The 23,663-nt window shown below is 53.8% G+C and overlaps 1 protein-coding gene across 4 annotated transcripts in view; it reads left to right on the plus strand.

Moving 5' to 3' along the window:
- Positions 1–23,663, plus strand: part of DENND2B (DENN domain containing 2B) — a 101,452-nt gene that overhangs the window by 71,749 nt on the left and 6,040 nt on the right. Inside the window, exons 5-14 of one of the 4 annotated variants that reach the window (XM_021685749.1) lie at positions 6,664–6,815; positions 8,329–8,544; positions 9,478–9,574; positions 10,173–10,217; positions 11,210–11,394; positions 12,911–13,020; positions 13,237–13,306; positions 16,047–16,124; positions 16,712–16,852; positions 20,796–20,944. In XM_021685749.1, coding sequence (XP_021541424.1) covers positions 6,664–6,815; positions 8,329–8,544; positions 9,478–9,574; positions 10,173–10,217; positions 11,210–11,394; positions 12,911–13,020; positions 13,237–13,306; positions 16,047–16,124; positions 16,712–16,852; positions 20,796–20,944 — 1,243 coding nt within the window. The remainder of the gene's footprint in view (positions 1–6,663; positions 6,816–8,328; positions 8,545–9,477; positions 9,575–10,172; positions 10,218–11,209; positions 11,395–12,910; positions 13,021–13,236; positions 13,307–16,046; positions 16,125–16,711; positions 16,853–20,795; positions 20,945–23,663) is intronic. The other 3 variants (XM_021685751.1, XM_021685750.1, XM_021685752.1) reach the window with 3 other exon arrangements.

Raw genomic sequence — 23,663 nt, forward strand, 5'->3', positions numbered from 1 at the left:
CAACTGAGCCACCCAGGCGCCCGAGATGTTATCTTTATTCTGGTCAGGAAACAAATCTGCCTCTGCCCTCCAGGGAGACACTCTCCTCTCTGTCTTCTGAGGTTGTTTGCTATGCATCTTTGAAACGGTAATCTGGATGGTTCATTCCTCTTGCTCAAAAGTCAGAAAGATAAGGTACCATGGAGAATTGTCCTTCAACTGGGAAGACTTGGTGTTGGCAAACCTGTGTTTCAGGGTCAACGAAAAACCAACAGAATGGGGTGGGTTGGGTTTATTTTGGGCTTTCATTTTAATTCTGGCCTCATTCTCTTCAGTGGGTGCTTCAGTTTTGTTCAAGTAATGTGCTGTGTGTCAGTGTAGATCATTCAAGAGAAGAGAAGCAGTGTACTTCTGCACTTGACCCCTCCTCTCTCATCTCTGGTTCTGTCTCATCTCTGTGTTAGGACTTGAGGCTGGAGACTGTAGTCTTAGTTAACACATTAGAGAGAGAAGTGGCCCTAGTGGAGAATCCTTTAGATTCTCCGAAGACTAGGGAATCTTCGGAAGAGGAGGTCATCTATTCCCTCATTTGATTTGAGCCATCAGTTTCATCGTTTTTTCCTTACAACTTGCTGGGCTGGCATTTCTGGGGAAATAGCAGAGTGCTTGGATCCACAAAGGCACTGCTTCCCCAGGAATGGAGTGCGTAGTATATAGCCATCCAAAATTAGGTCATAACAGGAAGACTGTAGGAGTGGGATCCCTAGAACAGCAAAAGGGTTTAGGGAGGGAGGCCTTTCCCTTAACACTGGGAAGAAGCTTTGTACACATGGTCCCCAGAGTTGAGGTCAAGAGCTGTGGGGATCAGAGGCACAACCCCATTTTCCTCCCCATTCCCGTTGCAGGGTACATTCCTGTTTCCTCTAGTTGAGAAGAAATCGGAATGTGTTCTTACTGCCCAGGGCCCTTGGGAGCACCCAGTGCAGCTGCTGCAGTGGGCAGGGGAGGCTCTCATTCTTAGGCCCCTCCCCCAGCATGGTGGTCTCTGCCCACTCTGTGATCCTCTTCTCTGACAAGGCTTTGCAGCCCGTCTGGGCTGTCCAGGGATTTCAGGTGAGGAGATGCATGTTTTTGCATCAAATGAACTGAACTAAGAGAAAGAGATGCTTTGACCATTTCTCCCTGTCCAGAGTTCCATGATCCTAGGCTCTGTTTGGGCTTGTTTGGGGACTGTGTCTGGTGGAGCAGGGGAAGATGAGAATTTGGGGGGCGCTGTCCTGGGCAACAGAGCCGTTCTCTGGGCTTTCTTCAGTCAGCTTAGAGAGAAGAGGAGGAGAGAGGCAAGGGTGTCTGGGTCTCAGGCTCCAGACTCAGTAGAGGGGTCTTTTTGCCACATTGGGATGCTGCACGAGGAGGGAAGGAAATCCCGGAGCAGCGTAGCTGCTTCCTGAACGGATGAGCTAGAGCTAGGGGTAAGGGCTAGGATGGGATGAAGCTGCAGTGGGGGCGTGTTCCTTTGCTACTCACCTAGCTTGTGGATTTGGAGCATTGTGCAGGTAAGGGGAGGAGTGGAGTACTCAGGAGGGTGTTGGAAGGAGGGCAGGGAGTGACCCAGGCACCTGGGTTTTGCTTCAGCCTTGTAGGGTGGGGGTGTGGGGCTGTTCAGCATCTGTAGTTAGTTCACTGCCCTGGACACAGCTTCCTCCTTTGTATCCCCCACAATAGCATTGGCTAAATTTCTAGACCAGGGAGGCTAGAGGGAAATATAAGAGAGAATATCGCTTTCTCTTAGATTCTGGTTGATCTATCCCTTTCTCCTTCCCTGGAGACAGGCCCAAGAATTTGGACCCCCCAGAGGCTTCACGGGGGCCCTTGTTGCTGAACTCTGAATGTCGGTTTCACTTTTGCCTGGGATTGACCAGTGCCTGGGACTTCCCAGGAGCCTTCTCTTCTGTTCTTGGCCCAGCCTGTGCTCTGAGGTTAAGGTCATTTCTGGTTCTGTTTGGATTAACCAACTCTTCTGCTGCCTTGCTTGCACAGGGACAGATAAAGCCTTGTTTTGGGTGTGTGATAATGGGGCTGTGGGGGGCAGGGAGCACCCATGTTAAATCTCCATCTTGGGGACCAGCTGTTGGATTGGAGTTTCTGGTCTGTTAGAGGTGGAGGATCAGTTGGCCCAGAAACTAACATGTCTTTTCTATGAGCAGTGGACTTGAACGAGGGGCCTTGGGGAATTTGTTGGCCTCCCGCCCACATCAGGCATGACGCCTGGGGACCTGGGGTGGGATATTCCGAGACAGGCTGAGGTTTATCCTGCTAATTTGCAATAGGGGGGTTCAAAAATAAAGTTACTGCCTTGTTACTTCCTAGGGCTGTTAATTTTCGCCTGTCGAATTTGACATCTGCCCCTGGAAGATGCTGCTATTCCACAAAGCCTTATAATCGTTTGCATTCTGAGCCTGACACTTAAAAATGCACCCAAGGAAGCAGCTTGTTAGGGAGTTATGTGGAGTGGCCTCGGCGCCTGACCAGGGAGCCTGGACTGCATTCCTGCAGAGATTCCCACTCCCATCAGCTAGTTGGGGCTGAGGGAGAGTTTCCAGGAACTTGAGTGGGATGGGAGCTGGGGACAGGGCCAGTCAGCCTGAGTGCAAAGCTTTTTGAGCTTCTGCTCTGTCATCTTCTCTCATTTGTCCCCAGGCTGGAAAGTAGTAAGGAACAGAGGGTACCTAACAACATTGAGGCTGCAGCCCAGAGGTGCAGCCCAGGGGAACGGTGCCTGGGCAGTTAGAGAAAGGTGTCCAGGCTTGGAGGGCGGGTAACAGTTGGCCCTTTAGAGCTCCCCATCTGATGTGCTGTGTGTTGGCGGAGGAAGGAGGGAGTTGGGCCTTTACCTTGGCCCTTTCTCCACTGTGTGAAGGAGGGGAAGAGGCTGAGCACCAGGAGAAACAGCTGGTTGGAACCAGGAGAGGTTTTGACAGGGAAGCTACAGACCCAGGGCCCTAGGCAGGGTGTGGTCAGGAAGCTTAGGATTCTGTTGAGAGAAATTCTCAGGGTCTGTGCACTTACACACCTCTTTCCTAACTGGTTCTTCTAGTTGTGTGTGTGTGAGTGAGTGCTGTTTGGTGTGTGTGGTTAATGACCAAAGGAGCTGTGGGGAGGAATGGGACAGGGCTGGGTGGGGCTGCTTTCTTCTTTCAAGAGGATCAGTGTGATAAGTTTAGGCTCTGACAAGCCCCTTTAAAAGAGTGCAAAGCAGAAATTCTTGGCGATGCCCTTGTTCCATATCTCATCAGCAAAGCTGGGAAGGGTTGAGACCTCTGGCTTCCCCCAGCTGGGCTTGATAAGATGGGGCTGCTCAGAGCCAGGCTTCTGGGGAAGAGGGCCTACCTCTTCTCCCTCTTCTCTCCTCAGGCAGTCAGTGCGGATCGCCCTCGAGGAATCTGTGTGGGTGGGAATGCAGGTGACAGTCTGGTGGTCTGCCAGGCTTCCTGTCTCCCATCCACGCCCCTGCTAACTCTTCACCGTGTTTCTCCACTCAGCTGTGGCTGCTCCAGCCTTGCTGTAGTCCTGTTCCCCCAAAGGAAGATCTGAGCCCTATTCCCCAGCCTTCCTCCTCTCCTGACTCTGAGCCATTGCTTTGGGATTAATTTTCTCTCAGCAGGTTCAGGCGTGGTTCTCCTCGGGGCCTGCTTGGTCTCTGCATATTATCCCCATCCCCTGAGCATCCTTACTCCCTGGAAGGATGACTGGGAGTACGTCCATGAGACAGCTCCAAAACGGTGGCCAGGACCAATCTAGGACATGGAGAGTAGCAGGTGAACAAGGGCTTTGAGGTCCCAGCTAAAGCTGGGGAGGCAGGCCTTGGGCTGCGGCCAGCAGTCATTTCTTGGAGCAGTGATGAGTGGCCTGGTTCTATCAGAGAGGATTTTAAACATTGCTGAAGAAGAAAGAGGCTGGTGTTAAGGCTGGGAAGGCAGGAGGAACAGGCTTTTGAGGCTTTCCTGAAATTTTGTTTCCAGAGGCCCTAGTAGTGAGACCCTGGTGTTCCCAACTGTTTTCTCCTAGGTTGTCATTGATGTGCCTCAATGTTGTGCATGTATTACTTCCCTGGGCCTCAGTCTCCTACATCTGTTTCTTGGAGCTTTGGCTTTTGTATCATTGTTCAAAGCTCTGATTCCTGGGGAAGAAAGAAGGAAGAGAAGGAAGGAGGGAGGGAGAAGTAAGGAAGGAAGGAAGGATGGAGGAAAGAGAGTTTGCCTGGGGAGTTATGTCACGGCAGTCAGAATCTATTAGGAGGTTTAGAAACATCTATCTAAAGCAGTGGTCCCTAACAGGGCAGGGGGATAATTTCATCCATCCACCCATCCCCCCTCCCCACCCCTCCCCTTTCTTTCCATCCTTCCCTCTCTCCCCCCACAGTCCATCCATGCATGGATTTGTCCATCTGCTCAGGGGACATTTGACAGTGTCTGGAGACATTTTTGGTTCTTAACAACTGAGGGGATGCTACTGTCATCTAGTGGATTGAGGCCAGGGTTGCTGCTAAACATCCTGCAAATGCACAGGAGAGTCTACCACAACAAGAATCATCCAGCCCCAAATGTCAGTACTTTGGAGAAACTCTGATCTAAAGGAGTTGAGACAAGGTCATCCTGTTGGTTCAGGGATGATGATAAGTACTCTGGCTGGTCATCCAGCCCAAGGAAGTTTGGATTTGATGAGCTTGGAATAAATGTTCTTCCTGCCCCCATCTGAACAGTGATGCTCTGGTCCTGTTTCCCAAGGGTCAGGAAGATTGTGTCCTGGCATTCTTGAGTCCGTGACCCAGCCTCCCCCCCTCCCCCGCCACGTCATCAATACAGGTTATATATTGGAGAGGGACCAGGAAGTACTGAGTCTCTCCTGCCTCCTCTCTAAGTGCCCAGAGTGGGGTAGGCTGGATGCCAGTTTTGATGCTTGGCTTCTTGAGCAGTGTTGCTGGGCTGGCTCTGCTTAGTCAGGACTCTGGAATGGAGACCAGTCATCTTTATAGCATGGCTGTGTTACAGGAAAACGTCTGTTCAGTTGCTGGGGCCTGGACTCTGCTTGGTGCTCGGAATCACTTCATCCAGTCCCAGATCCTATCTTGACCCATTCTTGACCTAGACCTTCAAGGGATTTGTGTTGCTCCCCTGGCAGCTTGATTAGCTGTGACAGAAATCCTTCCTTCACACCTCCTCCCTCCCCCTACCTCTGTGAAGGCATTTCCTAAATTCAGTGTAGTTTTCCATGGTAGTAATAAGTAGATACCCCCAGTTTGGGGGGAATCTTGACTTTGGAAATCGAGAATTCTGTAAGCATTTAAGGATTGGTTTTTCTCCTGTGTCCCATCTTAGGAAAGCCTACACTCCCAGTGGCCTTATTTCTAGTCCTATAGCTCTTTCCTCTGCCTGCTCCTTGAGAAGTAGTATCTGAACTCCTCTGGGGCGTGAGACACATCCGGGCATCTGCAGGGCTCAGCGGTCACCAGGCTCCATCCTGCTGCTGAACAGAGAGAAGAGGAGTGAGCCCTGTTCTCTTCGTGTGTGCCGCCCCTAGTAGAGGGTAGCATATACATGTTGGTCACCGGTTGCCGGGTCCCCAGCCCCAGACAGGGGCGTCCATGTGGCAGGGAGGATATGGAAAGACCGGGGAAGGGGAGCAGACGGCCGCGCTCACTCGCAGTGCCCACGGATCTGACCCGGCGCACAATGTTCTGGGCTGTAGGGAAGTCCAGGTTTGTGTTGTGGGGAAAGGGGCAGGCAGGTAGGGCTCTGGGAAGGAGATGCTTTCTTGGTCAGGGACTGTGCTCTCTGCTCCCTGAGGTTTGCTGGCAGTGCCCGTACGGTGCCTGCTTCCAGGGCTCTTAGCCATTAGTCCTGAGAAGCCCCAACTGCCCACTGTCACTTCTTTGGCACAGATGGCTATCTGGCCTTTCACACCTCCCCTGTGTCACAGCAGGAGGGCTTGTCCCAAAAGGGGAGTGAAGACCACCTCTTGTTGCGAGGCCAGCGGTGGAAGAAACAGACTGGCCCTGTAGTGAGAGCGGTGCATGGAGCAGATAATGACTGAGCTGTCACTACTTGGCTCAGCCCTGTTCTGGTGTGGGGTTACCTGTGGACCAGATGGCAGAGCTGCCCGGAGAGAGTCGGTGCACAGATTAGGAAGTGAGAGGGAGGCCTGGCAGCCCCCTGCTCCTTATAGTTCGGTAGTGTTCCTCCGTGCCCAGCCCCCAGAGTGCGTCCTCAGGGAGCATCGCTAGCAGGACAGCCGTGTGACCTCTGAAAGCCTTTCCTACCTTGAACTGTACATCTCTGGGGCTTTCGCAGCGGGAGGACTGGAGCCAAGGAATGAAGCCTGGTGTTGGCTTCGTCCTCTGGCTGGGCACGGGCAGGGGTAGCTGAACCAGTCTTGTGCAATCTCTGAATTTATAAAGCAGAGGCCAGACAAGGCTGAGCTGAACTGGGGGTGGGTGGTTTGCTTCTGGACTTGGAGCCGGGATCTGTTTGTAGCCTCCCCGCTGCAGACGGGCAGCTGTATGACTCATGGGCTGAAGGGCCAGGCAGAAGCCATTCTCTTTGGTTCACAGGAATTCTGCTTGTTTATTTGTGAGTGTGTTTCCTCCTTCCCTTCTCCCAGTCTCTGACTTCTCCCCCTCTGCAGGAGATCTGCCCAAGGAGAATCCTTATGAGGATGTGGACTTAAAGAGCCGAAGAGCAGGACGAAAATCCCAGCAACTGTCTGAAAACTCCTTGGACTCTTTGCACAGGATGTGGGGTCCTCAGGACAGGAAGTACAACAACCCACCCACTCAGGTAATGGCAGCCCCGCCTTGGGCCAGCACAAGGGCCACAGTGGAGGCCTGTCCTACCAGGATGTGGGCCCGCTTCCACTCACACTCTTTCCCTCACTAGTGCTTGGCAAAGGAGGTGACCTCAGGAAAGAGCTCTGCATGCAGGGACTTCTGCCATGTTGAAATCCTTGTGGGCAAGCGAGAGGTGCTCCCTGGGCACCCTGCCCTCCTTTCTCCCCTTTACTACTCGAGCTCTGTGCTACAACACGGAGGCATGAGCCCCGGCTGCCTCCTGGCCTATCATTGTTCCTGCTCCCCTTCTGTGGGTAGCAGGAAGACGGGGCCCTGGTTGGAGTCTTGGTATTTGGCAGCTCTGGCAGAAACGATCTCAGTACTGGCATTTGGGGGCCAGGCATAGGCCCAAGAACCAGATTTGGAGAGCTAGACAGGTGTCTACCAGACCTGGAGCTACTCGTATTGGAGGGAATAAAAGACTGAATATTCAAGGAATGGACTGATAGAAGGCAGAATGAGAAAAAAGATGGAGAGTCAAAGGAGACCGTTAGACTTGAGCTCATTCTGGCCTTGTCCAGGGTGGACAGGAGGCAAGAGAAGGGAGGCGCTTTCTCGGACCTACCCAGGCAACTCTAATTCTGTTTGCAAATGGAGGGACCTAGACATTTTATAACATTGGCTGGAGAATATAGAAATGATTTCTTCTGGCTTTGGAATGATGTAATCATTTTTATAGAAGATTCACCTTTCTCATGTGCTGTATTCAAACAGGCTTCCACTGAATTTGTGCGGCCAGCCGGATTGGGTGGGAAGAGGATGCTGGGGGACGGGAGGAAGGAGGACTGGCTGAAGAGGGATGAGAGACGATGCCAGATGCAGACAGCGGGTGGGAGGTGGGCCGAGTTGGCAGGGGTGCTGCCTTTCTAGCAGGGAGCAGGATCTGCAGAGAGTAAGGTGCCTGTGCAGAAGGGTGCTGGTTTCGACGGAGGGAGTAGATCAGGGCTGGGGAGGGGCAGCTGCAGTGAAGGAGCCACCCGTGAGGCCCACCTTGCCAGGCTTTGGGAGTGAGGGCCCAGAGCCCTTATGTACTGCCCGGAAGAGGTGAGCGGGGCCAGGCTGCCTTGTGGATTATGGCCCCTGCTAAGGAAGCTTTTTAGGACTGGATCAGGGGCTGTGGGAGGGAGACGAGCTCCATCAGCCAGGCTGAATAATGAGTAAAGGCTAAGCCTTGTCCCAAAGCTCAGGAGGAGCCCCCAGAATTCCCGCTTGCCCTTCTCTTTTCCACTCAGATGAGAGCCCAGTTTTCTTAGCCTCTGTTTTCTTTTTTCTGGCAGAGGTGGTTCAGCTTCCTTTATGGAAGCCCATATCTCATCTAGCCCTGACCTGCTGATTAGCAGCTGAGGTCTTACGAGAGGAAACCCAGGCAGAGGGAAATTCCAGGGTGGGATTCGGGGGAGCCAGGGATGCCAGCCAAGGCATCTGTGCTGAACCCCTCTCCCCGATCTTCTCTCCCATGCCAGCTCTCCTTGAAACCCAGCAGCCAGTCCCTGCGCAGTGGGCACTGGTCAGAGAGGAAGAGCCACCGGCTGCCGCGATTACCCAAGAGGCACAGCCATGACGACATGCTGCTGCTGGCTCAGCTGAGCCTGCCGTCTTCACCCTCCAGCCTCAACGAGGACAGCCTCAGCACCACCAGTGAGCTGCTGTCCAGCCGCAGGGCCCGCCGCATTCCTAAGGTAGCCTCCCCAGGGGAGCCACCTGGGGCTGGCTGGGCAGGTGGGCGGGCAGGTGGGCAGCTCTCTCCCTCCCCTCCTTCCCTAATCGGGGCTGCTTCCTCAGTTCTCCTTGAATAAATTCTGCGCCCTTGCACTGGCCTTTCTTTTTCATCTGGTTAATTCCCTGTCTTATTACCAAAGATGCATTAAGTGATTCATGGGTGCACAGACGTTAGGGGAGGGACAGGCAGGCCTCTCTCCCAAGGAGCACTCCATGCCTTCGAGTGACCGGAAACCAGTCCTTTAGGAGACTCCCCATTAGTGAGTGTGAGGTGTGCACTTGGAGAGCTCTGTGCACACATAAACACTTCCAGGCTTTGAAGGACCTAGGACTCAAACCTGAGTCTTCCTTTCTCTGACTCTCAGAATTGAGAGTTTTCAGCAATGATTTGCACACACAGGCAGTCAGACCCAAATCCCCAGCCCAAAGCGGCAGGATTTAGCCAAATGGTATTTTTAGCCTGCAAACAATGCTTGGGTATATTGGGAATTTAGCTCCTTCCTGTCGTCGCCCCAGGTTATAGCCTAGAGGGAAAGGCTCCAGTCCTTGTTCCTGTTATTACGTCTGAGGAGCTCTTTGTCTCCGTTGGTTCATTGACTCTGGGGACCCAGAAGCTCCCATCCTGTGTAGTTCGATCACAGTTCCGTCCTCTGGGGAGCTAAGTTTAACATCCTTGTGTAGGGGCAGGAGACCACTGAGGGGACGAGGGAGATGAGAGCTACTGGCCCGTCTGCACTTGGGGTCAGTGCAGCAGGGAGACCAGTACTGGGTCCAGTATGGGGAGGGCAGAAAGCTTGCACCTTGAGGGAACGAAAGGGCTACTAATCAGCCTTCTTGGAAATAGGGGCAGCTGATGTTAAGGTTATCTCACCTTCCCTGCTTTTCTCACCCAGCTTGTCCAAAGAATTAACTCCATCTATAATGCCAAGAGGGGAAAGAAGAGATTAAAAAAACTGTCAATGTCCAGCATTGAGACAGCATCACTGAGAGGTAGGCCTTGATGTCTGAGCTGGTTCAGGTGTCTGGGGCCCTTGGGCAGTAGGAACAGGGAGAAGCATGATCTAGCTTTAGTTTATCCTTCTGTGGGCCAATCCCAGGATCCTCCTGCCTTCTAGGAGGGTAGAGTCCTACCAAGAAGTGGCCCATAGAAGGGGAGGGCCAAAGAGGGAAGGAAACCATGGGATGGGTTAGTTCAGGCTTTGGGCTGTGAGGCCCTGATGAGGGAGGTGGGTGTGGGAATCTGCTTCTGGCAAAAGGAAAGGCCAGACTTACTGAGAACTGTGGTCTGTTTCCCATTTCAAATCTTGGCGTCCTGGAGGCAGGCCCTGTGATCCAGGCCTGTAGGCCTCTCTGCTGGCTCGGCCTCCAGCTCAGGCCTTCAGCAGCTTCCCCCAGAGCAGGACTGGATGGATAGGGGTTTGTATAGTGATTAGCACCTGTGGTTTGAGCTCAGAGGGACCCTGGGTCCAGGGGGGCCCAGAAGAGGTATGATCCATCCCTCGTGAGAAGAGCTGGGAGGGGGGCGCAGGAAACGTTGGCCGTGGGGCAGCGGCTCAGCAAGCGTGCACTCCTACTGTTACTTTTCCAGATGAGAATAGTGAGAGCGAGAGCGACTCTGACGACAGGTTCAAAGGTGAGGCGTGGCTCCCCAAGAGCACGGAATCCCTTCCCAGCCCTGGCTGTAGAGTCACCCCCCTTCCTCTGCACATATAGTTCCAACGTCCCCAGGTGGCCTGCTTTGAAGAGGCAAGAGGCAGGCAGGATAGCAGCCAACAGAGCTAAGAGCTGTAGGGGAGTCCCCTCCTACTGCGTGCAAGGCAGCCCTGGGAGGGTTGAACTCAGACGTCCCCCTTCACCTGGACTTCCCCACGGTCTTGTCCACAAGAACTGGGTGCTAGATTTGCCTGGTAAATGCTGCAAATCTGGAGGGTCAGAGGTGGGTTTAGAAGATTACAAGTACCTCTCCTGGCTGTAAGAATTGTGCCAGCCCGAGGAAACTGGTCCTCTGGAGGCCCTGAGACCACTTACGCCCCATATCCATAGAGAGGAGGACTGACACCTCCCTGAAAAGGTTTTGGAAACTTCCCGTTCCAACAGCCTTGGATAAATCTCTGTTCTTTCTCTACTGGGAAACCTGTCTAGACTTTCCTGGATGGTTAAAGTATGTGAGAGCTAGCTCCCTCCTTCCGTCCTCCACTGGTCCCCCAGGCAAGTGGGCAAATGGACTTTGGGCTGCGGACAGGGACAAAGGGTCCAAGTCCAAGGACTCTGAGAGGGACCCAGGACAAAGCCTTCGTGGAGGTTCGTGTTGGTACTAGGCAGGGGTAGGTGGGTGCCTGGGTTTTGCCTGGCTTAGGCAGTCCTGTCAGTCCCCGCCCAGCCTCCAGAAGCTCCAGAAGGCCCAGCGCAGCAGCTCCCTGTGGCAGGGCAGAGCCTTTGCACAGGCGTAGACACTTTGCTCTTGCCACTTCAGCCCCAGACCCAGCTGCGAGAGGGTGTCAGGCCAGGCTTCTGCGCTTAGAGGTGGTCCACAGAGGCAGAGCCTGAGACTGGGGTGGAAGGGGGCTGATGTGGGGTCTGTGATGGTCCAGCCTGCCTGAGCCCTGACATACACCCTGCCCCCAGCCCACACGCAGCGCCTGGTCCACATCCAGTCCATGCTGAAGCGTGCACCCAGCTATCGGACTCTGGAGCTGGAACTGCTTGAGTGGCAGGAGCGGGAGCTTTTTGAGTACTTTGTGGTGGTGTCCCTCAAGAAGAAGCCATCTCGAAACACCTACCTCCCTGAAGTCTCCTACCAGTTTCCCAAGGTGAGGCCATCTCTCCCCCATCCCACCCCTCCTCTAGCACCTTCTGTCTGCCTGGCCCATCTCTGGGGCAAGAGAGATCCTGTTCCTGCCATAGCCACTCACCTCGCTGCGACAGCCCTGAGCATGGTGCCTGCCAGCTAGCAGGGAAGAGAGGGTTTCCGGGGCATGGGTTTGGGCCAGTGCTTGTTCAGAGGATGAGGGCGCAGAGAACACCTCCCAGTATGCCTAGAATAAAACCCAAATTGCTTATAAGGATGGCAAGGGGCCTGCGGAAGGGCCCCCAGGTACTTCTCGTACTTTATTTCTCTCTTTTTAACCACTGTATTGAGACCTAATTCACATACTGTTTAATTCAGCTATTTGAAGTATATAATTTGGGATGCTTGGGTGGCTCAGTTGGTTAAGCGTCTGCCTTCAGCTCAGGTCGTGATCCCAGGGTCCTGGGATCCGAGCCCCACATCGGGCTCCCTGCTCAGTGGGGAGTCTGCTTCTCCCTCTGCCTGCTTGTGCTCTCTCTCTGTCTCTGTCTCTCTCTCTCTGACAAATAAATAAATAAAATTTTAAAAAAATTAAAAAAAAAGTAAAGTATACAATTCAATGACTTTTAGTATATTCAGAGTTGTATAATCAATATTAGGACATTTTTTTAAAAAGAGTTTATTTATTTTAGAGAGAGAGAGTGCAAGCAAGCAGGGTTGGGGGAGCAGAGGGGAAAGGAGAGGGAGAGGGGAAGAGAATATGAAGCAGACTCCATGCCCAGCGTGGAGCATGACAAAGGGCTCAGTCCCACGACCACGAGATCATGACCTGAGCTGAAACCAAGAATCGAGCGCTTAACCAACTGAGCCACCGAGGTGTCCCTGGAACATGTTTATCACCCCAAAAAGAAACTGTGTATCCCATTAGCTGTCACTCTCCATCCCCCCACCTACCTTCCCTCTTACCACACCTTCCCTGTCCATCACCAGCCAGCCAACCTAGCCTCCTTGCTCTCTGCCTCAGCCTGGAATGTTCTTTCTTCAGCTCTACCCATGGCGGCTGGCTTTTTTTCATTCCTCATTCTCTGCCCAGATAGTACCTCTTCCAGGAGATCTTTCCAGATACCTAAAGTATCCCTCCCCATGTCCAGTTCTCTCTGTCATAGTGCCCTCTTTATTTCCTTTGTGGCACCCTTGGGGATTTCGTTGTCAATTGTCTCAGTCTCCTGACCAGAATGTGCAGGGACAGGGACCTTACCCACTTTGTCTTCCATCAGTAGCCCCAGCGCGTGACACAGTGCCAGGTGCCACATAGAAAGCACTCATTTGGCACCTACTGAATGAATAAATGATGTCTCAGCTCGCACCCAGACCTCTCTGTAAGAATCGGGAATGGGGACAGGACTGCTGAGAAGCATGCCAGTTGGCCGGATGCCATCTAAAGCTCTTAGGGGAGGAGATGCTTCTCAGCCACCCCCCTCCATCCCAGGATCCATGTCTTCTCTCATCTGTCTCTCCCCACATCCCTCTCCCTGCAGCTGGACCGACCCACCAAGCAGATGCGGGAGGCAGAGGAGAGGCTCAAGGCCATCCCCCAGTTTTGCTTCCCTGATGCCAAGGACTGGCTCCCTGTGTCGGAGTACAGCAGGTGAGGCCTGGCCCGGTCTGTCCGGAGGCAGGAAGGGGGCATCGGCTCCGTGACTCCCACAGCAGGGGCAACTGCACAGGACATGCCGGCGTCCTGGCCTCTGCTCTTCCCGCCAGCTGGCCCTTCACCTCCTCCCTGGGAGGGCATTCCCTCTTCTGGGGTGCTATTTCCTGGGTCCTCTGACCTTCCCTGACGCCAGGCCCCTCCCCGTTCCAGTGAGACCTTCTCTTTCATGCTGACTGGGGAAGATGGCAGCAGGCGCTTCGGCTACTGCAGGCGCTTACTGGTGAGTAGAGCCGTGCAGCCCTGGGGGGACTGGGCCGCACAGTATGTGTGTGTGCGCCTTCCTCAACTCTGGCGTGTGTGGGATTCTACGTTCTGCTTCCTTGTGTGCTCCTCGAGGCCACCCCCAACACATGCACGCACGCACGCACGCACGCACACGCACGCACGCAGGCACCCAGATGAGGCACTCCTAGGATGGCAGGACTCACAGTGACCCCTCTGCTCAGGCCCCAGGATCTAAGATAAACTGTGGTAAGAGGAGAGAGTGGATCACCTCCTACTGGGCTGTCCTATGGTTTTAACTTTCCTACACTTTTTCTTCTCCTTCATTTCCCTCGGGCTCTGGGCTCTGGTGCTGTTGCTGGAGTGCAGGATCATATCACCTCAGCTATGTGTGTGTACCGGACAGGGGTGGAGGACAACCTTCCTCATGCCCATACCTGGCCAGCTGATGTGAGGAGGCATCCTGTCCGTGGTCTGGTAGTGTTGGAGGCCAAGGAGGGACAGAGCAGTACCTTCTATGGGATTCTGGGAGAGATGCCTTGAACACAGGGGAAAGGGAGGGTTTTGAAAATATAAGCCATGTTATAGAGAGAGAAACCCTTCCCGGTCTCCCTTCCCATTAGTCCTGGGAAATAATCAGATGGAGGTAAGGTAAAGAGGGAGTCCTGTTGCACTCTCCCCTGGAGTTCACTAGGATGTTGTTGGTTTGGGGTGTCAGCAGTGTTTCACGGTTCATGCCTTAATGGGACAAAGACTCACTAGATGCCAGTCTAAGCACAGCTGAGAAGGATCCTAGGCAGGGACCCCAGATGAAGGATTCTGAGCCATTTATTCATTCATTCATTCTGAAACACATACCATACTCCTGTTGAGGGTCAGGCAACAAGTTAAATGCACCTAAAAAGGAGTTAGACATGAATCCCATCCAATCCTCAAGGAATTTTAGATAGTCTAGTAGAGGAGGTCAGACTTTGAATGTAGAAGGGAAGACAAAGGGAATAAACTATTATTTAGGACCTGTTATGTTCCAGGCTGGATGCTTTAAGTATGTCATCTTCTTTAATCCTTAGGGGAGAGTTCATGAAGTAGTACTATGTCCGTCAGTTTTTATAGATTAAGAAATCAAGACTCGGGGGGAATAACTTGCCCAGGATCACACAGCCAGTGAGAGACAGAGCCAGGATTGACTCTAAGTTCTTTGATACTCTTGGATCGCCCCAAAGGGTAGTCTGGGGAGAAGGGATATTTGGATATTGAATGCCCGGTGAGTAGGGCTAAGGGAATGTGGAGCAGTACAGATGCCAGGTGGGGAGCCAGCAGAGGCCAGCATGCCCCAGATTCACCTGGGCCTGGAGACGAGCATTCCGAAGGCTGCCTTTGCAGGAATAGTGATGGAGCAGAGCTGCTCCTTTGCAGCGGGCCTGCTGCCCCCAGGGAAGAGCATGTTTGTCCTGGCGTGCTCAGAGAGGGCCTGGGCTGGGTCCCTGCCAAGGGGGCTGGCACTAGCTCGGCATTCCTGCAGATTGGACACAATGATTCTAACCCAAATCCCACATACTTGATTTAATCACTTGGGGCTTTAGGGGAGGCGGGGGAGAGGGAAAGAGAGAGGAGTGAGTTTCAGGCCTAATATGGACAAAAACAGATTCTGCCTTCTCTTTAGATCTGTGACATTCGGCCAGCAGGTTTGGAAACTGAAATGGGCCCATCTGCATTTGCTTAGCAGCCTGCATGAGGGGCCAGCACCTGCTCTGTGCTCCCTCCCTACTCGGCCTTGCCAGGCACTCAGGCCTCTGAGCCAGAGGCAGCCACAGAGCCCTGCCAGCCCCTTGCTGGAGACGTAGACTCTGGTGGCGTCACCCCAACCTGCATTTGGGGGCTCCAGGCCTGGGGAGCTCTCAGGGCACATCTCCTCCAGCCACTCACCTTTTCAATCCCCCTTTTCCTTTGTTCTCCTCTCCTAGCACACTTCTGTTCTCTGTCTTTGCGTCCCTTTCCCTTCTGTCCTGTCAGAAGGCAGCATGCTTTAGCGGTGAGATAGCAAATCAGAGGCCAAAACAGACTCCTGGCTCCATGACTTTTAGATGCATGTCCTTGGGCAATGAGTTATTCTTTTTGTAACTCAGTTTACTCATCTATAGAATGCAGATGATAGTGCCCGTGTACTATCTCTCTCAGGCTTTTTGTAAAGTACCAAGCCCAGGCCTCAGATATGGTAAACATTCAATAAATAGTAGTTTGCCGCCCTTATCTCTGTTCAGTTTGTCTTACTGGAGTGGGGTGGATCGAGGAAGGGAGGCAAGGGGAACCTAGAATGGGGATGTTTTACGGAATGTCCCCTGTGAGGGGCAGGGGACTCCATGGCTTACTCCGAGGAATGTACATAGGTCCCTCTCATGACCATTGTGTCCTCTGGATTCCCAGCTTTTGCCATGTAAATCCACGAATCACCATCTAGCTTTTGCCAGGCTGCTTCCTCCTTCGCCAGCGGCCTCCTGGGAGGAACTCGGCAGGAGTCTGGCACCTTGGGCTGGAAGACCCAGTGGAGGCTGAAGCCTGCCCCCGAAGAGTGTCAGCCTTTTCTCTGGGGGCCTGGTTGAGTAGCGGTTTAGAAGAGGTTTGCAGTCATCCACTAGAAGATCAGTCCTTAGTCCTCAGTTCCCCAGGAAAGGAGCCGGATGTAGTAATCGTGCCTTCTCTGTATCTGTCTGTCTCTCCTCCGCCTCATCCCGACCCAGCCGAGTGGGAAAGGGCCTCGGTTGCCGGAGGTATACTGTGTCATCAGCCGCCTTGGCTGCTTCGGCTTGTTTTCCAAGGTAAGAGGGCTCTGGCTTACTTCCCTCCCCTTTCCCCAGCTGACAGCTCCCACAGGAGTATCTATAGTCAGCTCAGATGAGAAAACCACCTGTGTGCATGAGCGAGCAAGCGAGCGGGCATGAGCAAGAGAATGCAAGAGCAAGTACAGGGAGCTCTTGGACTCTTTCCTGTTCCCAAGCCTGGCTCCCCATCTGGCCAGCTGGCATCTCCCCAGCTCCTGCACCAACATGGTCTGCCAATGTCGCAGTCCACCCTGGGCCATGGGCAGAGCCGGAGTCCTTGGGGACAGAGACCCCCCCCGCCCACCTGGGGAAGCCAGGTGCCCAGGGACCCGACTTACAAGTGGTGTTTCCTTTGCCCAGCTCCTGGGTGTGAGGCAAGGACGAGTTAGTGAGCAGAGCAGTCATCGAGTGCCAAGGGAAGCAGGAAGGCTAGAGTGTAAAGCTGCTGGCGAGACAGTCCTCCTGTCCCCTAGCTTTTGGCCCCGGCTGGTCAGATGCCACGCTGCCCTCTTCTCTGCCCAGGAGGTAGGGAAGGGCAGCGTCCTGACACCCTTCCTCTTCGGGCTGCCGGTGGTTGGGCACAGGTCCTAGATGAGGTGGAGCGCCGGCGTGGGATCTCTGCCGCCTTGGTCTATCCCTTCATGAGAAGTCTCATGGAGTCGCCCTTCCCTGCCCCAGGGAAGACCATCAAAGTGAAGACATTTCTTCCAGGTGCTGGCAATGAGGTAGGGATTTCTGCTGCCTCTTCTCTCAGACTATGGATGGGGGCTAGCTAAGGCTGCAGTCCCTGGGAGGGGCAGAGCACGGCCCCTTCCTTGCTCACTGTGTGTGTACAGCTAATCAGTAAGGACTGGAAAAGTGAATGACAGAACTGTCACTGGGGCCCAACTCCCTGCAGCTCCTAGGGGGCCTTCCCTGACCTGCTTGGATTCAACTACATTCCACCTGCCCTCCTTTTATTCATTCATCAGCTCTTTACCGACAGTGCTCTCTCACAGTCAGGGATGGCGCCAGACCTTGGGGCAGCCATGAAGTTGAAGTAGGCCACAGCTCTGTCCCTGTGGAGTTCATAATCTAGTGGGAGAGACCAATATTAAATACATATGTCTGCTTTTAAGTAGATAATTCCTGAACATTTTAAGTGCCAAGTGCAAGCGTGGGAGTAAGAGTGTGTGACAGGGGACCTGCTCTAGGTTAGGGGGCCCGGGAAGGCTTCCTCTGAGAAGGTGACTTAGGTGAGTAGAGTCAGCTAAATGAAGTGGGGGAGGGAGACTGAAAGAGAAGGGTGTGGATGGGAGAAGGTTATTCCAGATAGAGAGGGAACAGCACCTGCAAAGGCACATGCCGGCAAAGTGACAAGGAACTGAAAAAAGGCCAAGATGGTTGAAAGGGTGGTGAGCAGGGCAGGATAGGCAGCGAGGGCCACATCACAGTGTGCCTGCTAGGCCAAGTTAAGGATTTTGGAGTTTATCTAAAGCAGGGTTATAAGATCTGAGAGACAATTTTAAAAGCTCACTCTGGCTGCTGTGGAGATCGTGGATCGGAGTGAAAGCAGGGAGACCTGCTAGGCTCCTATACAGTAGGACAGGAGATGATATGATAGTAGCTTGGATTAAGGAGTGGTAGAAGAGGTAAGAAGTGGGTGGATTTTTGAGATACGTTTTAGACTTAGGATCAGAAGCACTTTTATATGCAGTGTTAGGGAGATTTTAAGGCTAACTCCCAGCTTTTTGGCTCGAGCTTCAGGGTAGTTGCCGGCGTACTGCCTGTGGAGGGAGTGGGCTCCGAGGAGGAAGCAGGGAAGTGGATTTTGTAGGTGTTATGTTTAAGATACCTGGGTGGCACCCAAGAGAAGATGTTTCGTAGCAGAAAGTGTAGATAGGGAAGAGAGCCCAGACTCGGTCCTCCTTGGACCTGGGGAACTCCAACGTTTGGGGATCCTGCAAAAGAGGAGGAGCAACCCCCAGGAGTGAGAAGACAGGAGGGATAGCAGGCCGTGGCTTGGAAGCCAAGGAAGGGGGCATCTTAAGAAGGAAGGGGTGCTCAGGTGAGGTCAGGATGAGGAATGGCCAGCTGCCTTGACAAGAGTGGATCTCAGTGGAGCAGGAACTGAGGGGCCCAGATACCTGAGTGGAGTGAGTTGAGAAGTGAAGAGGGGTGAGAAAGTGGAAGTAGCCTGCATAGACTTCTCTTCGAGAGGCTTGGTTGTGAAGAGGACTTGGGAAGGGGGGGGCAGTGGTTGAAAGGGGGGAGTTTGTGGAAGATGGTCGTCTGGAGGCTGGTGGGAATGACCCAGCGGAGGCAGAGGTGAAAGCAGATAGTCAGGAGAGGGAGGGGACAGTCAGACTGTGGCCGAGGAGGCGGCAGGGCTGTGGGATCCAGGGAAGGACTGGCTTCGGTTAGGAGAGATGGGCCCTTCCTTGTGTGATGGCAGGGAAGGGCCATGGCTTGTGGATTCTGGTTTCTCATCTGATAGCTTCGGTTTTCTCAAAATGGAAAAGAAGGTCATCCTCTGTGAGAGGTGGGTGCTAGGCTTTAGGAGAGGGAAGAAGAAATGACTTCGTTGTTACAGAGAGCAGGAGAGGGTCTGACTAAAGAAACACAGGGTGTGCTGGGAGTGGCGCAAATGCCAGTTCAGGGCTCTCTCTCAGCCTCTTTTCCCCCACCCTCCTCTGGAGGGACTTCAGGCTTTTTGAGAGGTCTGGCGCAGGATGGCTGGCCCTGCCCCGAGAGCCCAGCAGCATGCCTGGGAGCCCTTCGGGACGGCCCCACTCTCACCAGCCTCACTTCTCATCACTCTGACTTGAATTGCTTACTGTCGCTGAACCCTGCTTCCTTTTGCCTTGAAGACTCTTCCCTTCTCTCCTCGGACAGCCCAAATGAAGTATCTTGGGCTCTGAGCCACTGCCCTGACCACTCCCTGCCTCCACTGGGGCTGCTGCCCTTCTTCTCCACCCTCGTGGGCCCCCCCTCCGCCCCCCACCGTGAAGACGTGAATCATGGCTTCCTCGGTCCGGACACCAGTCTCACAGCGGGGGTTGCTTTGACTCAGTCGGCCCCACTGGACTGCGATCCTTGAAGGCAGGGATGCATGAGAAGAGGCCCAGGTCCCACCAGCTGCTTCTGTGAATTCTCACACGCTGCAGGGAGCCTGGACCCCAGGGGTCGTAGGAGGATGGCGCTGTGCTGCAGAGCTGAGCCTGTCAGACTGCGTGAGGCTCTTGGGGGTGGAGGGGTGTGGGGGAGCATCACTGTGACTTCTGGGGACAAGGACGGGGGGCTCATACAGAGGCCTCTGGTGTCCGTGTGGTGTGGGTTTCCTTCAGGCCACATTCCCTGAGCATTTTGTGTGGGCATGGCATTGTGCTCATCCCTGGGCCTTCTGGAGTTCACCATCGGTGGGAAAGATAGTGTCTGCTGATCGTTAGGGCACCTTGTGCCCCGTTTGCTGCTTCTCTGGGAGCCGGAGGGATGAATATTGAGCTAGGAGTTTAAACTTCCCTTGCTTCGACCCTGAGGAATAAATGAGATGATGTGGGGTAAAAGCCCCTGGAAAAGAGCTCTGACACCACGGGCTCTGCAAGGGACGTCAGTTTTCACCCTACTTAGCAGGAGGCCTGCACACCCTTGCTGCCCACATGCGCTGAGAGACCAAGGAGAAGACTAGGCAGGCCCCTGTGGTAGTGCTTCGGCCTGGCCTGAGCGTCAGCGGCTCCTCCTGCTCTCACTGCTAGGGTCAATTGCTACCCTTCACCCTCAGGGCTGCCGCCAAGGAAGTGGCTTTTTTGTGGCATAGCACTGACCTTGGGAGTGGCCTTGCAACCCCCCTGGAGGGAGGATAGCTAGGTCTGGCCCTGATAAAGTCCTGCTTCCTGGCATGGTGGTGGAATAGCCAGTCCTTCCCTGTGCCTTCCTTGGGCCTGGCACAGAGATTAGACAGGCTGATAGAGATAGAGGCCAGAATGGTAGGACAAACATGACCTCTGGAAGGAAAGTCGAGCAGGAAGGGAGAGGACATGGCAACAAGGACACTAGCATTGCCTTCTGAGAGATGGCAGCCCAGGGATATGGAGATGCTGCTCTTCCTATGGCCTGGGGAGCAGTGATTGGTTGTGGGATCCGGTCAGCATGGGCGCCAAGACCTCTGCTTGGGGAGATGGACCAGGGGGCGGGGAGCACCCCACAGATGGAGCTGTGTGGTCTCCTTATTCTCCTGATCTGTAAGAGTATTCACCTCTCCTCCTTTTCCTGTGAGCCTGAGGGATGGCTCATCAACTGCTTCCCTCTGGAGCCTCCCCCACATTCCAGTTAGCCCTCTTGCTCACAGGCTAGGTGTCTGAGTACTGTGGGAACGGAGCTGTGGTCTGAGGGGAGAGGGAGACTGGGTCTTATTGCATAGTGGGGTAGATTAGAAAGCTGGAAAAGGGAGGGTGGGGAGGGAAACCCCTCAGAAGGCAATGCTAGTGTCCTTGTTGCCATGTCCTCTCCTTTCCTGCTCGAGTTTCCTTCCAGAGGTCATGTTTGTCCTACCATTCTGGCCTCTATCTCTATCAGCCTGTCTAATCTCTGTGCCAGGCCCAAGAAAGGCACAAGGGAAGGGCTGGCTATTCCCGGGAGTGACACTCACCTCGCCTGCCTTGACCCACTTCCCCCCTCGCTTTCCTGCAGGTGTTAGAGCTGCGGCGGCCCATGGATTCCCGGCTGGAGCATGTGGACTTCGAGTGCCTTTTCACCTGCCTCAGCGTGCGCCAGCTCATCCGAATCTTTGCCTCGCTGCTGCTGGAGCGCCGAGTCATTTTTGTGGCAGATAAGCTCAGGTAAGGCCCAGCAGGGCCAGGTGAAGAAGAGGGGGAAGGCACGTCCACTAGTTAATCTGACATGTATTTATGAGCCCTACTATGTGCCAGCTACTGTGGTATTGGTGTGGCAGGATTGAGAACCCAAGGGAGGACTTGTCCTGAGGGAAGAAGTGGGGCATTTCTTCTTTTGCCCCAGCCAAGAGTGTGCAGATGCAAATACGTAGATTTGGAGAAAGGTGGAATAAGGAGATTTCTGGCTGATGGCTGCACTTCCTCTGGGAGGGGAGGCAGGGCCATCTCTGTGGGATGCGGAGTTTGAGGGGAGTGATGAACTCTTAGGCAGAGCCACGTGAGGAAGGGGCAAGAGCACTGACTAGGCGTCGGAGGAGCACTGAGCCCCCCAGGGAGGAGCCAGTTAGGGCATGACCTGGAGAGGTCACCTGGGGATTTGTGGAGAAGGACAAGGTGAGGCATTGAGGGTGCTGGGGAGCAGAGTGGTTGCAGGAAGGTTGGCCAGTCAAACCAGGAGAGGGAAAAGATGTCCAGGGACAGGAGGTGCTTGTGAGGCAGGGGAGCTGGTTTAGGAGGAATAAGAAAAGAGCCGGATGGATCATAGGTCTTGGTCCAAAATGTTGGCATTTATGATTTTAGAGGTAGAGGAGTTCCAGATGCCAAGATCTGGTTGTGGCTATGGGAGGCGTGGTAGAAGGGTCACAGAACATGGGGTGTTGTGGAAGGAGTTGAGCTCTCTTAGGCAGTCAAGATTTACAAGAAAGTGTCTCAGTCTATTCAGGCTGCTATAGCAAAATACCAGACTAGGTGGCCTGTAAACAACAGAAATGTACTTCTCATAGTTCCAAAGGGTATGCATCCAAGCTCAGGGTGCCAGCATGGATATGTTCTGGTGGGGGCCCACTTCCTGGTTCACAGCCAGAGCCTTCTCACTGTGGTAGAAGGGGCGAAGGAGCTCTGTGGATCTGTTTTATAAGCACATGTATCCCATTCATGAGGGCCCCACCTTCATCACCTAAGCACTTCCCAAAGGCCCCACCTCATATTTGGGGCTCAGGGTTTCAACATAGGAATTTTGGAGGGCACAAATACTTAAACCATAGCATGGAGTATATGTGGGGAGTGGACAGGCAAGTAGAAGATGAGATCTTGGCAACATGTTACGTATTTTTTTGGTCAGAGGATCCATCACGGGAAGAAGTGGTTTCTTTAGAGTGGTGGAATTAATTCATGTCATTTGGACATTTATTAACCCACCTGCTCTGTGCTGTACCATATGCCAGGTGCTGATAGGAGGGGCAGAAAAGGACGGTCCTCTTTCGGGTTGGTCCTCAGTAGGCCCAGGCTCTCTGGGGTCTTCCTTTCTGTCTGTGTGAGGGGCTACTGAGGGGAGCAGGAGAAAGGGACTCCTGCATGCCCTCACGGGGCACTGGGCGGGATGCCAGGCCACCCTTGGCCCAGGAGAAGGAAGAGGAGGAAATGCCAGGCTGCTGATTTTTCCAGAGAAGGCCCGCTTTAGAAATGAAAATGGTCCCTCACTTCCCGCCCCAGCCTCAGTGTCTCTGTATCCCACAGTTGTGTGTGTCTTGCTGTCCCTCAGGAAGGGGCTCAGGACAGCAGCCCGGTGGAGCCCCTGTCTGCCACCTCCCTGCCACCCATGTTCACTGTCCCTCAACAAGGGAGGCTCTAGTCTGGCCAGACTGTGGTGTCCCTACCGAAGCCTAGATCCTGAGGTTTCTTTTTCTTGAAGGTTCCATTCCCTTACTCAGGGCTTCCTCTTTGCCACCCCCTCCCGTAGCCCAGCTCCAGTAGGGCTCTGAGCACATTCCTGCACCATTCTGGAAGGAAAGTACCCCAGGGCTCTGTTCTTTGCCGGGCTCAGCATTCAAGTTCTGCCACTCTTGGGTCTAAGAAGAGATACCCACTCTCCTCAGGGTCTGCCTGTGACTGGAGAGGGGCAGGGTGGGCAGCCCAGTGATGGCACCCGGTCTGGACTGGGTCAGGGCTTAGTGAGTCCAGCCAGCTCACGTTCTGTTGCTCACATTCTAGGTTGTCCAAAAATCCTTTGTCCCTCCAGGTCTAGTTTTTTTTTTTTTTAAGATTTTATTTATTTATTTGAGAGAGAGAGAATGAGAGAGAGCAAGCACATGAGAGGGGGGAGGGTCAGAGGGAGAAGCAGACTCCCCGCCGAGCAGGGAGCCCGATGCGGGACTCGATCCCGGGACTCCAGGATCATGACCTGAGCTGAAGGCAGTCGCTTAACCAACTGAGCCACCCAGGCGCCCCCTCCAGGTCTAGTTTTGATGTCTGAGTATATGGAAGGGGTGCGCTAGTATGTGTATAGGCTCTGCAGTGATTAGCCCTAGGGGCTCTACAAAACCCTCTGTCTCCAAACAGCCGGGCCTGTTGGAGGGGAAGGTGGAGATCAGTGTGTCCCTCAACACTGAGACAGCCCTTTTCTAGATCTTCTGCAGATGGCTCCGCTCGAGGTGTGGGGAGCTGCTGTCCCCAGGAGAGGGGCTGTCAGAGCCAGGATACCTGTGTCTCTGCCTCAAGGCCCGGCACTATTAGGTGTCTGTAGGGTGGCAGGACAGCCAAGCAAGGCACTGGCTGATGAAACACTTGTGAACATCCAGGGGTCCTTCTAGAAAAGGGGGTTTGTATCTGTCATGGATTGGAACCATGTTCTCTGACTGGTGGGGCATTAGTCAGGAAAGGGGGGAGA

Source organism: Neomonachus schauinslandi, chromosome 11 (genome assembly GCF_002201575.2).
Source record: "Neomonachus schauinslandi chromosome 11, ASM220157v2, whole genome shotgun sequence".
NCBI classification, from domain to species: Eukaryota; Metazoa; Chordata; class Mammalia; order Carnivora; family Phocidae; genus Neomonachus; species Neomonachus schauinslandi.